This window comes from Ruditapes philippinarum, unplaced genomic scaffold (assembly GCF_026571515.1).
Source record: "Ruditapes philippinarum isolate M1 unplaced genomic scaffold, ASM2657151v2 ctg3364_1_1_1_1, whole genome shotgun sequence".
NCBI lineage: Eukaryota > Metazoa > Mollusca > Bivalvia > Venerida > Veneridae > Ruditapes > Ruditapes philippinarum.
Genome location: NW_026853353.1, coordinates 56,488 through 70,793, shown reverse-complemented (window position 1 = coordinate 70,793; position 14,306 = coordinate 56,488). Strand labels below are relative to the sequence as shown.

Here is a 14,306-nt window from a genome sequence, read left to right as displayed (position 1 = left end):
CACTCGTTTGTAGAAACAAAAGTCTACTGGATACTTAAAAGTAATAAGGATATATTAAAAAAGTTAGACATTAACATCGTTCGACATGTAAATTCAACATGGCGAGTTTTACTATTGCAATAGTTATCCTTAATTTTCAAATTTGTTTTGGTGTTTTTATGGTCAAGCAAGACAATGTTATATTTTCGTATAATATCACAAATATCTCTGCCTGCCGAACAGATACAGATTCGTTTCAGGGTATGTTAGGAATAAAGTTACAAGATTGTGTTAAAGAATGTGGCTTAAGAAAACATTGTAAAGCTCTGAGCTACGGAAGAAAACTTAAGATTTGTAAGCTATTTTTTACCACAAATGAAGCGTACTTGTTCAATGGAGATTGTATCTACGTCACTGATGATGACATAACAGTTGATGAGGTAATATAATTATGAACTAACACGTGAATTATATTGTGTATGATTATTGATACTTTTATGTTTTGAAGTTACGTAAAGTATTCTTATTGCTTTTTTTAAATATAAGACAGATATAATACATGATACTTCACTGTCTGTACAAAACACTGTATATATATACATTTATAGTTGTTTCTTTATTGCTCTTTTTGTTTAAATTATTTTTTTATTGTCAATAGAAACATGAAAATGCTTATATTTTTTACTAAAAGATAGTATTCTTAATAAAATAAATGTTAATTAAGCGTGGACTTCTGAATAAATTTCATTTCATTTTAGTTTTGTAAGTTGATTTCCATAAAATTATGTACATTCATATACACATGTATACTGTTGAGAATATAAATGTCTTTCATATTTTATACCTGGAAATAAAGAATAAATGTTTCACTAATGCTTAAAATGTCAACGTATCCTCACCTTTCAGCATTTGATATTCATATATATCATTTATTTCGTACTAAATAATCGGTAAAGCAATCCTTAAAATCACTTTGTATTTAAAACAGACCAAACACACTTAACTTCAATAATTTTCACGTAACTAAGACTGATTTAGAAAAAGCCTCAGAAGCAGAATTACAATAAAATTGCATCGGTTTGATTGAGTCTGTAAATGAGAGATAATAAAAAAGTACAACATCCCTTACGCAATTTAGCACCGGCAAAAGGATTATTATAGGTATTTGTTATTTGATATTTTAGTCGCCGTGTAACGTCTGTCCGAACGGACAAGTGTGTGATACATCAACTGGCGAGTGCAAGATCAAAGGTAACACCTTATTGTATAACCTGAAAATGTTTGTCAAGAAAATTAATGAGACGTCCACAAGAATAAACAGTTAAAAATGTTTAATTACTACATTGAAAATTACAATTTTTATCCTATATTATATATGCTCAATATTAGGATATAATAAAGCATATTGAAAAAGTGAACAGACTTCAACATTGTTTATTTGATATATGGCTATTTTTTCCACAAGGCGTACGCTATTGTTAAAACTGCATTTTATAAATATGTCGAAATATTTTGCCGTCGGCCCAAAAACCAAGCAGTCTACACTTTAATTGGTTATCGGCTAATAAAATTATAAAAACATCCGTTATATAATGCAGAAATATTCCGTGAAATTCGAACTGCTACTGAAAGCAATATATTTGTATATTTTCTGTTGATGTTCGGATGACCTAAAGGCGAAGTTTCAAATGTAAATCGGAAATGTACTCTCGATTTTGCCACACATTAGGTTGCTGATTTTTAACCTTATAATACTCCATAAATGTCATTTTGGTCGAAGAAATAGAATCCCTAAAGAAAGTCCAAAACGGCAAAATTGAAAATGTTGCAAGCTCGGATTGATTTAATTTCATTTAACAATTGTAACTATTTCAGTATGCAGTTTAATGTGCAATTGCTAGTCAATACAGAGCTAGCATTCTTACCTCTTTTTTAAGCAAATAATATTGAGTTATTTTGTGCAATTTTAAAGAATGCATAAAACCAGCAATAGAAAATGGCGAAGTTCTTGGAAATGTGCATAGTACAGGCAGCAGAGTTCGTTACATTTGTAAAAGTGACTACCGGTCAGAAATTAAGCATGCCGTGTGCAACAATTATGGAACTTATAGTGCAGTTCCAATTTGCAAAAGAGGTCTGTATTTTTAGATTCATTAGTAGATTGTGCACAATGAATATCTGGAAATAAAAACAAAATCTTCGTATTCGTCATTACTCTTATATTTCTTTAACTACAACAAAGCCAAATTAAAAAACAATGCAATTTGAACGAGTATAGGGTCAATTAAAATCCTATACTTATTTCTGTGTTTGTACAGTTTTTACTCTTAAATTTTAAAACCTATACAAAATGCTTGAAAGATTACGTGCCATCGTTCTAATAAATCATTCAATGTCAATTTATTAAATAAAATCTAATTTTTGTTTTAAGCTTTTCTAATAAAATTATTTAATATTGCATAAAGACATAAGAAACTGCTTGGAATTGAAAAACTGTAACTCCTCGTATACTGACGGCGAATACTGGCTACATGTCAATGTTTTTGGAGGACGCAAAGTCAAAATATACTGTCATGGCATGTCAACGGAGACACCTTTAGAATATATTACAAGTAAATAGACTTTTACACATCCACACTAAATTATTTAGATGTTATATATGTATTTTCTTTTCGCGTTTACCATAATTATTTTCAGTACACATTCCATAGTCAAAATAGAAAATGTAGGCGTCAAGTCTAATTGCAGAGATCCTTTGTCAGAAATTGTCATTAAAATATCAACTGTGAATTGTATTAGAATCCCAGCACGTACTAACAAATAAGCTTTCTTTCGTTTTGAGTAGTGTTTATTTCCTACTTAATTAACTAAAAGATCTATAGATCAGGGCTTAAACCAGTAGTAAATGCAATATGATTTATAGGGTTATAAGTAACCCAGATAGAATCAAGCCTCCGTCATTTCATGAAGTTATCAGCGTTTATGTAGATCCAGTTATCCCTGAACATATGTTATGTCAAATTAATATTTTCTATACCTTTTATTCTTTATATATTTAAGTTGATGAGAACAACAACTTTGGTTACAATGCCAGTACAAACGATGACAATGCTGGAACATTAACAAAATATAAAAGAATAAGGGTAATCATTGAGGTAAATAACGATCAAATGTTTCATGTGTTTAAAGAGAGACGCGTTGTGAATCTTTTGCAGGTGAAACCTTTAAGCGGCAAACAACTTTTCAAACATTTGTATACACCTTCTCCACCAAGTGTAATCGCTCAGTTCGGATGAGCACTCTTTTAGGGCTTTCATTCTTCTGAAAGTTTGATTTAATGGTGTAGTATATAAACGATTGCACCAAAGCATTTAACTTAGGGCGTCATGTACTGGGTGCCATGTTTATGTATTGCCTTTGAAAGGATATTTTGACGTCAGAAAAAAGCGGCAGTTAGAAAGTTATGTCATGCACTGGGCGACATGGTATTATATACACCACCGACATATAATAATGACGCAGTGTTCTAATGTATCTTTCGTTCATGCAAAATTTTGTATCTGTATCTCTTCCATACCATGAATATTCAAATTTGCAAAAAAAGCTCTCATTGAAAAGCTTTACAATTTTGACTTTCGAGTCATTTATTTTTTTTTTGGGAAAACGGAGTTTCTGTAAATGAACATTGCACCTCGATCACATGGCATACTGTTATATGCTATGTATATGTATCGCTAATTAGAATTCATCAAAAGACTTAACTTTCACAATAACGTTTTATCACCATTCGGATGTGTTGTATATCGAAAAACCGTCACAGTTATGTCTTGATAAGTTTATTTTGATCATATTCATTACTTTCACACGTTGCATTTTTTTTATCAGCGAATAACACCAAGAAAGTTATTTTCCGAAAAATCTAATTCACATTGTAGCTGCTTATTTCCTTATTTTGACTTCAGGGTTCTATTTTTTAAGCTATATATTATCATTTCAAAAATAACAAGAAAAGCTTGTTAGCAAACAATATGGAGCCTTGTCAGACTACACAGATGTGCAGGCTGGCCTGGCTTTATACTGGCGGCGACGGCTACTCATTTACGGTTTCTGCAAGGTAAGATATACATGTATGTGCAAAGGTCATTCCCTCAATGACAGTTTTATTTCGCACCTTAACTTACAGTTTTAATATAGTGCTTAATAAAAATAACAAGGTGTTAATTGTTTATATTAGAAAGCAAAAGATGATTATTTGGAACGAATTGATGCAGAAATAGTATTGTTAAACTTTGTCTATGTCATACATTTATCTAAGTATACAGCAACTTGACTGATTTTCAATTTATATTTCTAACATAAGTCGATGCAGATACAAAGAAACGATACAACGTTCAATTACCCAACCACTCCAAGTCTGGAATATGCGATGGGCTGGAGTTGTAAGTGTGCGAATTTCAACGATCTTTGCCCTCCATGGTTAGGATACTTTCAGATATCAACAGTTGGGACTGGTTTAAAATTTAGCGACAAGGTTAAATGAATGCATTTGTTTTTCGTTCGTTTGTTTGTTTGTTTTAAATCAGTGTAAGAAAACCTTTTCAAATTCAAATACATATTATTAGATTATTATTACTATTTAATCCACACGATAACCTTTATTTTGTAAAGCACATTCGTTAAAAGCAACGCAACAATATCTTTCAAATAATACTTACCCAACTTTGTATTTTATACCAAAGATTCTTACAGGACTTGTTTTGATTTTAGGTTAAACTAGGACATTTGAGGATAGATATATGATTTATTCAATCAATATGTTTATTTAAAACTGATAAGAAAATAGTTTCCCTTACAATGTGAATGCAATTTTATTCTCAATATTCTCCATCAGATCAATATGATCATTTCGTAGTCAATTAATAATTATTATTTCCTGAATAAGGCATCTTGGGTGACTAAAGGTTTTCTGCCTGGAATAGCAAACTTCTCGAGGAACGTAGATAGCACCATTATTTCAGCAAATTGTGGCGGTTATTGTGGTTGGTGTATTCCGAAAGAGCCATTACACTTATTTTATAACGGAAAGGGTGGTGAGTTATTATACATGCATATCTTAATGATGGTTTGTTTGATTGTTTTTTTTTAATTCGAATTGACACAGTCTAGGCCATATGACGACGTTCCAACTTTACTTTTGGAGGAAGACCTCAGGTGCCCTTTCATGCATTATTTCTGGCACGAAGTGGCACCTGAGTAGAACCCCCAACGTTCCGTTAACTATCTGGATAGTTTCCTCACATGAAATGATCCAAAGTCCTTGTCGGGATTCGAACCCACAGCTGTGAGAGGCAAGTTGTTTGAAGTCAACGACCTTAACCACTCGGCCACGGACACCCTTATCTTTTTGATCATTCGATAATGTATGTCTTTAATGCCTGTTGTAAAACAATTTGCAAATTCATGACTTATTGAAACTGAAAGAGGGGCATTTATTTACATGATGTAAAAAGGACAAGTCCATATAATTTTTTATTTATTTGAACTCATCATCTTGTACTCGGCAATGATTAGCATCAGTTTTAGCTTTTTAAATTTTCTTTTCAGTTGTAGAAGACAGTAAAGCTATTCATCCCGATTGTCTGTAAATCGAATGAGATATTTGTGACCAGCAGTTTCATCTCAGTTCTCAAAGTTACGAAAGATTAACCTGAACTGCCATTTTGTGATACAACTCAGATTTTGTTTTCACTTTCACGATTCATTTTGTATGCCCTATATACCATGTAGTTCTTGTTATTCAAAACGCTTTAACTTTCGTGTAAATGTCTTAAAGGTCAGAGGCCACCATATTCAAATGTCACTTTTAATAATAGTTGTACAGCAATCAACTGCAGGATTAAAAATATACAAAGCTTACAACTGTTGTACCATCAACCTACGGATACACTTGCAACGAGTTAACAGGTGTGTTAATAACTTGAGTCAAGAGTTACAAAATAAACCGTTGCAACGGTTTACAATAACAGCATGATAAACATTGTAAAAACCTTATATGAAATTTTTTTCATCGGACAAGACATATTTTAATCATTTAATTGCATATAAGTTTACAAGCCTGTGGTGAAATTCTATCTTTTGATGACATTTTTTTTCCAAAATTGCCCAAACTACAATGTGTGAAATGTAGCTTAAATAATTGTAAAGGAGATTTTCGAATTGTTAAAGTTTTTCTGCAGTAAAGCCAGTTTTAAGCCAAGTTTGATGTTTCAAGTTATGTGTGTAATGAACATCAGTTCAAATTAATAAACAAAACAAAAATAACATTTTAGTACGTATAACTGTTGAAGCCTATGTTGTTTTGATTATGATGGTTCGCTGATGTTTCTTCTTCTTCTTCTACAGTGCGATAAAATGTGTCTCTATATTTGTGTCTCCATACTTTCGTCTGTCTTTGAAATATAATTCTTAACATTTGCAATTAACTGAAGGAATTTAATTGCTTTGTAGAAGACATCAAAATATTTTACATTTTCTGTAAATGTGTACTGCTCTTGCACGAATTGAATATACATAATTATAAGAATGATCAACATGTCTCGTAATTACGAAGGTATATGGCAAACAATAGGTATGTGTTTTCTGTTTTCAATAGATTTTGATACGTAGATTGCAATGAACACGATCAAAACACGTGCATTAATTCAGGCATAAATGGGTACCTGAGTAGAACCACCGATGTACCGTAAGCTAACTTGATAGCTTCCTTACTTAAAAGAATCCAAAGTCCCTCACATAAATCGAACCCCCAGCGGCGAGAGGCAAGCGGTTTGAAGTCAACGACCTTAACCACTCGACCATGGACGCCCCTAAGCAGTTTATTGATGACTTTTTTACTGCTAACGATACTGCTAGGGAAAAAAGAACCATTATAATCATAACGGTCATTTTGCAAAAATAAGCATTTAAAGGCTAAATGTTGCATCTCTTTCAGTGAAGTTTATATGTTCATAGCCGACGTATAGGATTATGCTTAGGCTATATACAGTTCATTACGGTGGGACAATGTTTTCTTGTTCTTTTCTTTCCTTTTGAAACTTCTTGTCACATGAACGTCCAGTAGAGACCTTACCTCTTATTCCTCTTTAACACAAAAGGCTATCTAGAATGTGTGCCAAACATTTCCGCCAACATGCATCAACATTTGTATGTTCTTTTACGTCTGGCTGTTTGTTTGATATCCCGAGTGAATCTGTCCGTCAAGTAAGAGACCGCTCTCAGTTGATACCAGGAACGGGTGTCCGTTCACAAGAAAGAAAAAATCTGCATCCTTAAAGAACGCTAACAACGGGAAACTTGAAAATAATGCAGGCTCTGTTTTGTTGGATAGTAGTGGTAAATGTATCTTTTGTTCATGCCCCCTAGCACTTAAGCAGTATTCATTTTTTAGCATGTAACGGTGGAACTTTGAATTCAGAAACATTCGTTATCGGTGATCAAGGAACCTTCAATGTGACACGTTCATTAATGAAAAGTTGTATATGCTGCCCAAGTAAAAGAATATTTGGCCCATAAACAACAAATCAATAGGGGGAACTTTACACAATGGAATTTTGAATTGGATCGAATGTAATGAGCTTGAAAAAGATTTAAAAAACAGGCAATCGATATAATTATTCATGATTATTATACAATGTTCAAGCAAGGGAACTGGAACCACCAGACTAGAGAAAGATCAAACAGACGGAGAACTAAAACAAACACACAACACAGTGTCGTGATAAATGATCTTCATGGATCGGAAATTTAACATGTTTGATTGATCAAAGGTATGAGGTTTATTGCGCGTTCAAACAGAGGAGGTATTTGCATCTTGGGTGCAAAATAGTTGCATATTGTGTTTTAAAAACTAAAAGAAGATCAAATAAATAATGTTAACTCAGTCACAATGTATGTCCGTATAATAAATTGGTCCTTTAATCATGTTTCGCATAGAAGTACATTGTATTATCAGTCTAAATTGCATTTAAAGAAATCGGTGCATATCATAAGTTGTTGATTACAGCAATCTTAAACGATAATACAACAGGTTGTAAATGCATTGGAATAACCCCTCTATTGGGTTAAAGTTCTTATAGTTCGTAGGCTATACACATAACAGAAAGCAACTGTAAAGGTGCCATCAATTCCGCACAAAATGACTTCATGAATTTGACTTATAAATCTGATAACACTGTCATTGTAACCAGATTTTTTTCAAAGTTAAACAGTTACTTTACACAAAAGCGATACGCTTCTGTGTTCTAAAGATAATTATTTGTAAAATAAAATGCATATGCATATATGAGCGATATATATTGTCCTAAAACTGCAGGATCCATCTCCCATAAACTTATAAATATTACACGAGTATAGAAGCAGCAATTACTATCTGCACCAACACCCCTCCTCGTTTAAAAACAAAATTAAGTCGGCTTTTAAACCTCAGTAATTGTCATACAAAGACGTTCATTCTTTAAGCAAACGCTTAAAATTATTTCTTTTTAAATTAAAGAAAGTCCTGAAACAACTTTCTTTCTCAGCTTTTAGCTAACTTCCTTTTATATGCTGAGTGCTTTGTAGAGTCACTTGATTCTTTGACTAGGAATTTACTACATTGTACAAATTCTTTACCATTTAATCTATTGATTGGACACATTGAAAACAAGAAAAAGTTCAAAGTTAGAAAACCAAATAATAATAATAAATTATACATGTAATAATTTATTAAAGTAAATACATGCCATTTCATGGTACAATGCGAGAAGGAATACCACATCATTATTATCGTGAGTAAAACAACAACAAGCATAATAAAAAATGATAATGACTTTAAAATATGCATTCTTTTCGCCGATGAACATGCAAATTGCGCTGGTACTACGATCGAATTTCAATCTCAGTTAAATTCAATTTCAGAATTTTGTTATAATACCGGTATGTCTATACATGAAAATAAAACTGAAATTATTGTATTTAGAAATGGGGGACTGCTAAGAGCATATGTAAAATGATTCTACAACGGCAATTCATTGTACAAATAAATGTATATGGATCTTTAATTTACACCAAAATTATCTTGGACAAAAGCAGAAACCAAACTTGCTGCACAAGCTAGGAAATCTATCTATGCTATTAAATCATATCAAAGAAATTTTGAAAGTTCTTACACTCTGATTATTTGAAATTATTTGACTCTATGGTAAAATCTATACTTACCTATAGTGCCGAAATTTATGGAAGTGAAATCTCCGAAATTCTTGAACAAGTTTAAATACAATAATATTGTAAAGATTTTCTACGTGTTAATTATTCTGTTAATGATAATGTTGCATTGGGAGAATGTGGAAGGATGCCTTTACGTATTGATTATCATGTAAACATTATCAAACTTCTTTTTATGCCAGAACATAGATATCCTGTTATTTGATTTTAACTAGACAAGATAATGTTGGAAAGAAAAATTGGGTTTTATCAGTAAAAGAATTATTGTATACTTATGGGTTTGGCTTTGTATGATTGGGGATATCGATATATTTATTTGCCAATTCAAACAAAGGATTATTGATTGTAAAACGCATATTTGATGGAAGAAATCAGAATTCACCCCGATGTATCACCTATATTTTTTTTCAAATCTATGTTAAATCCTGAAAAGTATTAATCTATTGAAATGGGATTTTATGTAAAAAGATCATTTTCGAGATTTAGATGTTCTAGTCATAAATTATATATAGAAACTGGACGACATTTGGGTATACAAAGATATGAGCGAATTTGCCAACACTGTTTGCAAAACTTTTAACAATTCGTTCATCGGAGATGCATTTCATGTATTTTTTATTTTAAACAAGTTGTTACAACAAAGACAACGTTATATATCTCCATGTTACAGTCATGATTATACATTCCATATTTTTTTGTAATTTGATTTAAACTCAACATGAAGAAAAAATAATGAATATTGCTTTTTTGTTCATGAAATTGTGAAAATTGTTGATAATTAATATAAATAAGAAAGCATGTCATATATAACAACATATATTGTACACACATAGAGGATATTGAATGAGTGAAGTTTAATACTAAATTTATTGAACGAGTTGAATAAAATCATATTATGTGAGCCTCTGGCGAGCATAATATTGTTTTATTCAACGAGTTCAATAAATTTAGTATTGAATCTACACGAATACAATGTTCTTTTTATCACATAATTATATAAAATAAGAACGGTAAACTGTTAAAATGAGTAATTTTTCAATGATGCGTTTATAGTGTAACGCTAACTAAGCGCGCTTTAACGCTATGTTTCTATATAGCGCAAATGACGTCACGTCAAAGTGTTATTACACTAGAGTAAAATCGTTTTTATTAAATGGCTTTATTACACTCCTGCGCCGCGGTTTATGTGATAAATCTTAATATGCATATCTGCTTTCATTATATTGTGTATTTTGGGCCGGAGGCATTTATTTACAAAATAAAATGTTGTTGTTGTTGTTGTTGTTGTTGTCTTAAATGTCAGAGGCCACCATATTCACGTGCCACTTTTACAACTTATTGTGCAGCAATCAATTGCAGGATAAAAAGAATACCAAGCATACAACTGTGCTACCCACAACCAACGGATCAACTTTCAAGAGTTAACAGGCGTGTTTTAAATGTAAGTCACTATAATTACAAACAGAACAATGCAACGGTTTACATTTACAGCATGATAAACATTGTAAAAACCTTATATAGTTTTTTGTCGGACAAGACATGCATTAATCATCTTATTCCATAGAAGTGTACAAGCCTGTGGTGAACTTTTATCTTTTGATGACATTTCATTTCAAAAATTCACAAACTACAATGTGTGGTATAGAAGCTTTTAAATGGTAAAATAGATCTCCAACGCTTTTGGTTTGAATTGTTTAAGTTTTCCTGCAGTAGACAGATATCTTTCTTTTAGTCCAACTGTGATGTTTTAAGTTAAGTGTGTAGTGAAAAATCAGTTCTTTTTTTATCAACAAAACAAAAATGATAACATTTTAGTACGTATAACTGTTGAAGCGTATGTGGTTTGGATTCTTTTTCTTTTACAGTTATGTTATGCAACGAACTGAAGGAATTTAATAACTTTGTAGAATTTAAGGACGTACATGTACTTAATGTTATGTCGTTTCATATTATATAGCATTCTTGATTCTTCAACGTCATGACTTTAAGTATCTATCTATCATAACCTCGGCATAATATTATTTTACATTACCTGTTTACGAGTATTTCTCTTGCATAAAGTGATTAAACGTAATTATAAAAATGATCAACGTGTCTCGTAATTACGTATGTCTATGGCACACAATAGGCATGTTTTTTACTGTTTTCAATAGATTTTGATATGTAGATCTCTATAAAAACAATAGAACACGTGCATTAATTCAGGCACAAATGGTTACCGATGTACTGTAAGCTAGCTTAATAATTTCCTTAACCTTACATGAAAGAATCCAAAGTTCCTCAAAGAAATCGAACCCACAGTAGTGATGGGCAAGTGGTTGAAGTCAACGACCTTAACCACTCGGCCACGGACGCCCCTACAAACACATTTACAACATTTTATTGATGATTATGATACTGTTTACGACACTGCCAGGAAAAAATAATAAATATAATCATAACGGTCATCTTGCAACAATAAGCATTTTACGGCTATATGTTCCATATCTTACCGTGAAGGATATTTGTTGTAAGCTTTAAACGTTGTCATAACCGACATATAGGTTGATGCATAGGCTTTATAACGTTAACTAGGCTACATACACTTAACTAGCCTATATGCAAGACAATGTATTCTTGTTCTTATTTCCTTTTTAAACCTCTTATAACATGAACGTCAAGAAGAGTCCATACTTCTTATTCCTCTTTAACACAAAATAGGAAGAATACCCGCCTAACATTTTCGCCAACATGCATATATGTTCTTTTAAGTATGACTGTCTGTTTGACGTCTCCTTATTTTTCCAAAAGATCCCTAGTCCGTCTGGTCAAATATCGCCCTCACTTTAAATCAGGAACGGTTGTCCGTTCACAAGAGAAAAACATAATCCTTAAAAACGCAAACAACGGCTAACCTGAAAATGTTGCAGATTCGGTGGTTTTGTTGGATAGTAGTGGTAAATACATTTTTCGTTAATGCCCCATAGCATTTGAGCAGTATTAAAGATAAATATGTGTAAAATAAAATGCATAATGCATATATGTGCGATATATATTGTCCTTAAACTGCGGGATCCATCTGCCATAAACTTATAAATATGACACGAGTATAGAAGCAGCAATTACTATCTGCACCCCCTACCCTCCCCGTTCAAAAATCAAAATTAAGTCGGCATTTAAACCTCAGCAATTGTCATACAAAGACGTTCATTCTTTAAGCAAACGCTTACAGTTATGTCATTTTAAGATAAAACTTCTGAAACGACTTTCTATAGCTTTTACCTAACTTCTTTTTAAATGCTGAGTGTTTTGTAGTCTCTTGATTCTTTGACTAGGAATTTGTTACAATTTTTTTACCATTTAATCTATTGATTTCATACATTGAAAAAAGAGAAAAAAATCAAGCTTAGAAAATCAAATAATAATAAATTATAATAATTTATTGTAGTATATACATGGCATTTCATGGTGCAAAGCGAGGAGAAATATCACAGAATTATTATCATGAGTAAAACAACAACAAGCATAATAAATCAAAGCACAGAAGGTGCTGAATTTGTTTGGGTCTCAGAATGTAAGAAAGGTGCAGGTTGTGAGATTATATGTATAGTGCCACCAATGCTTTCCAGCGTTTTAATTGTAGTAAATTGGCTATAAGACTAATTGCAACACTGATATTCAATCCAATGTTTATTTGACTTTAACAATTTGAAAAAAAAATGAGTTACCTTTACTGGGATTTGAACTCCAGACCTCTCGCTTCCTAAGCGAGCCCGAAAACCCTTCAGCCACGGTGAATTTATATGTGAACGGGCTGAAGAAAACCATATTATTCTAAATTAGGGCTTGTAACGACTTTAACTGTTGTTTAACACAGATGTAAATAATCCTGGAGCTTACTATAAGCATTTATATTTATAAAAAATCAAAGTGCTGCAAGTTCTGTGGTATTTTCTGATCTTTGCAATCTAAATCGTACTGTAAATCTGTATGCATTTTCCTGTATAGGTTCATTTTTATGTATTATAATTCATTTTGCAAGGCACCAGAGTTTGATACATACGGAATTCTGCATAACTAGAGTTGCATCAAAATATCATTTATGTTCATTTTTTACGACAGTTACACTTTATCCTTGCATATCATGGCTACTTCCTTAACAAAAACACTTAAAAAAGAATTTATCAGAAAAAAAATTTTCCTCGACTGGGATTCGAACTCGAGTCCTCTCACACACTAAGCGAGCGCGTTACCACTGTACCACGGAGAAGTTATACACAGAAAGTCTGATAAAATATCAAGTCATTCTAAATTGAGAACTTCCATTGCATTTCGGGTTTGTAATCCTTATTAATTTCGAGGTATTTTGTTCAGGGTAAACCTGTTGTTTAAAATTGAATTAAATTTTTTAGCGAAAATCCTCTCGCCCAAACAGTCCGACATGTAGAAGCTATATATTCCACTACTCGGTTTGTGTGTAGTATTCGGTTATAAATAGTATTTTCATTGATAAAATCATATTCATCCGCGTAATTTGTGATTGTGCATTTATTGACAATTCTATAAGCCAACGCTATTGTTTAACTTTAAATGCGTTGTAATTTGTTGGATACTTGTAACAAAATAAAATATTTCTTTCTTTTAAATCGCTAGTTTTAAGCTGTTTTGAGAACTACTTGTTGTTAGGTTTGTTGTAAACTTCTGTGTCAGAGATTGAATGTCCGCTTTGTATTTAGTTATTTTCGATCAGAAAATACAATAAAACAATATTAGAAACCTTCGACCATTCGGGAATTACTTTGCTTGAAAATTGATGCGCCTGTCTTTGACCATCTTTACGCAGTGATCTCCCCTGAATTTTTCGGCTTTAGTGTACATACAAAAGGGAAGTAACCGCTTCAAAAAAGTGGACTACTTTCGGCATTTGCAATTAAGAACATTATACTCTGAAATTTCGCTACCATTATTTGTTTGGTCTGACGACCCAAACAAATAAAAATGAGTATGATTTTAAAATGAAACATAAAGACTAGAAATAAGAAGACAAACTAAGCATAGTAAATTAATAATCATTTTGAAATACTTTA

General features: G+C 32.0%; 1 protein-coding gene across 1 annotated transcript; it reads left to right on the top strand.

Moving 5' to 3' along the window:
- Positions 1-6,180, top strand: LOC132736597 (A disintegrin and metalloproteinase with thrombospondin motifs 9-like). Its single transcript, XM_060723755.1, has 8 exons — positions 1-419; positions 1,164-1,230; positions 1,952-2,113; positions 2,445-2,591; positions 3,040-3,134; positions 4,340-4,510; positions 4,922-5,069; positions 5,584-6,180. The coding sequence occupies exons 1-8, from the start codon at positions 99-101 to the stop codon at positions 5,622-5,624; spliced, it is 1,152 nt and encodes a 383-aa protein (XP_060579738.1). The 5' UTR covers positions 1-98; the 3' UTR covers positions 5,625-6,180.
- The last annotated feature ends 8,126 nt before the right edge of the window (positions 6,181-14,306 follow it).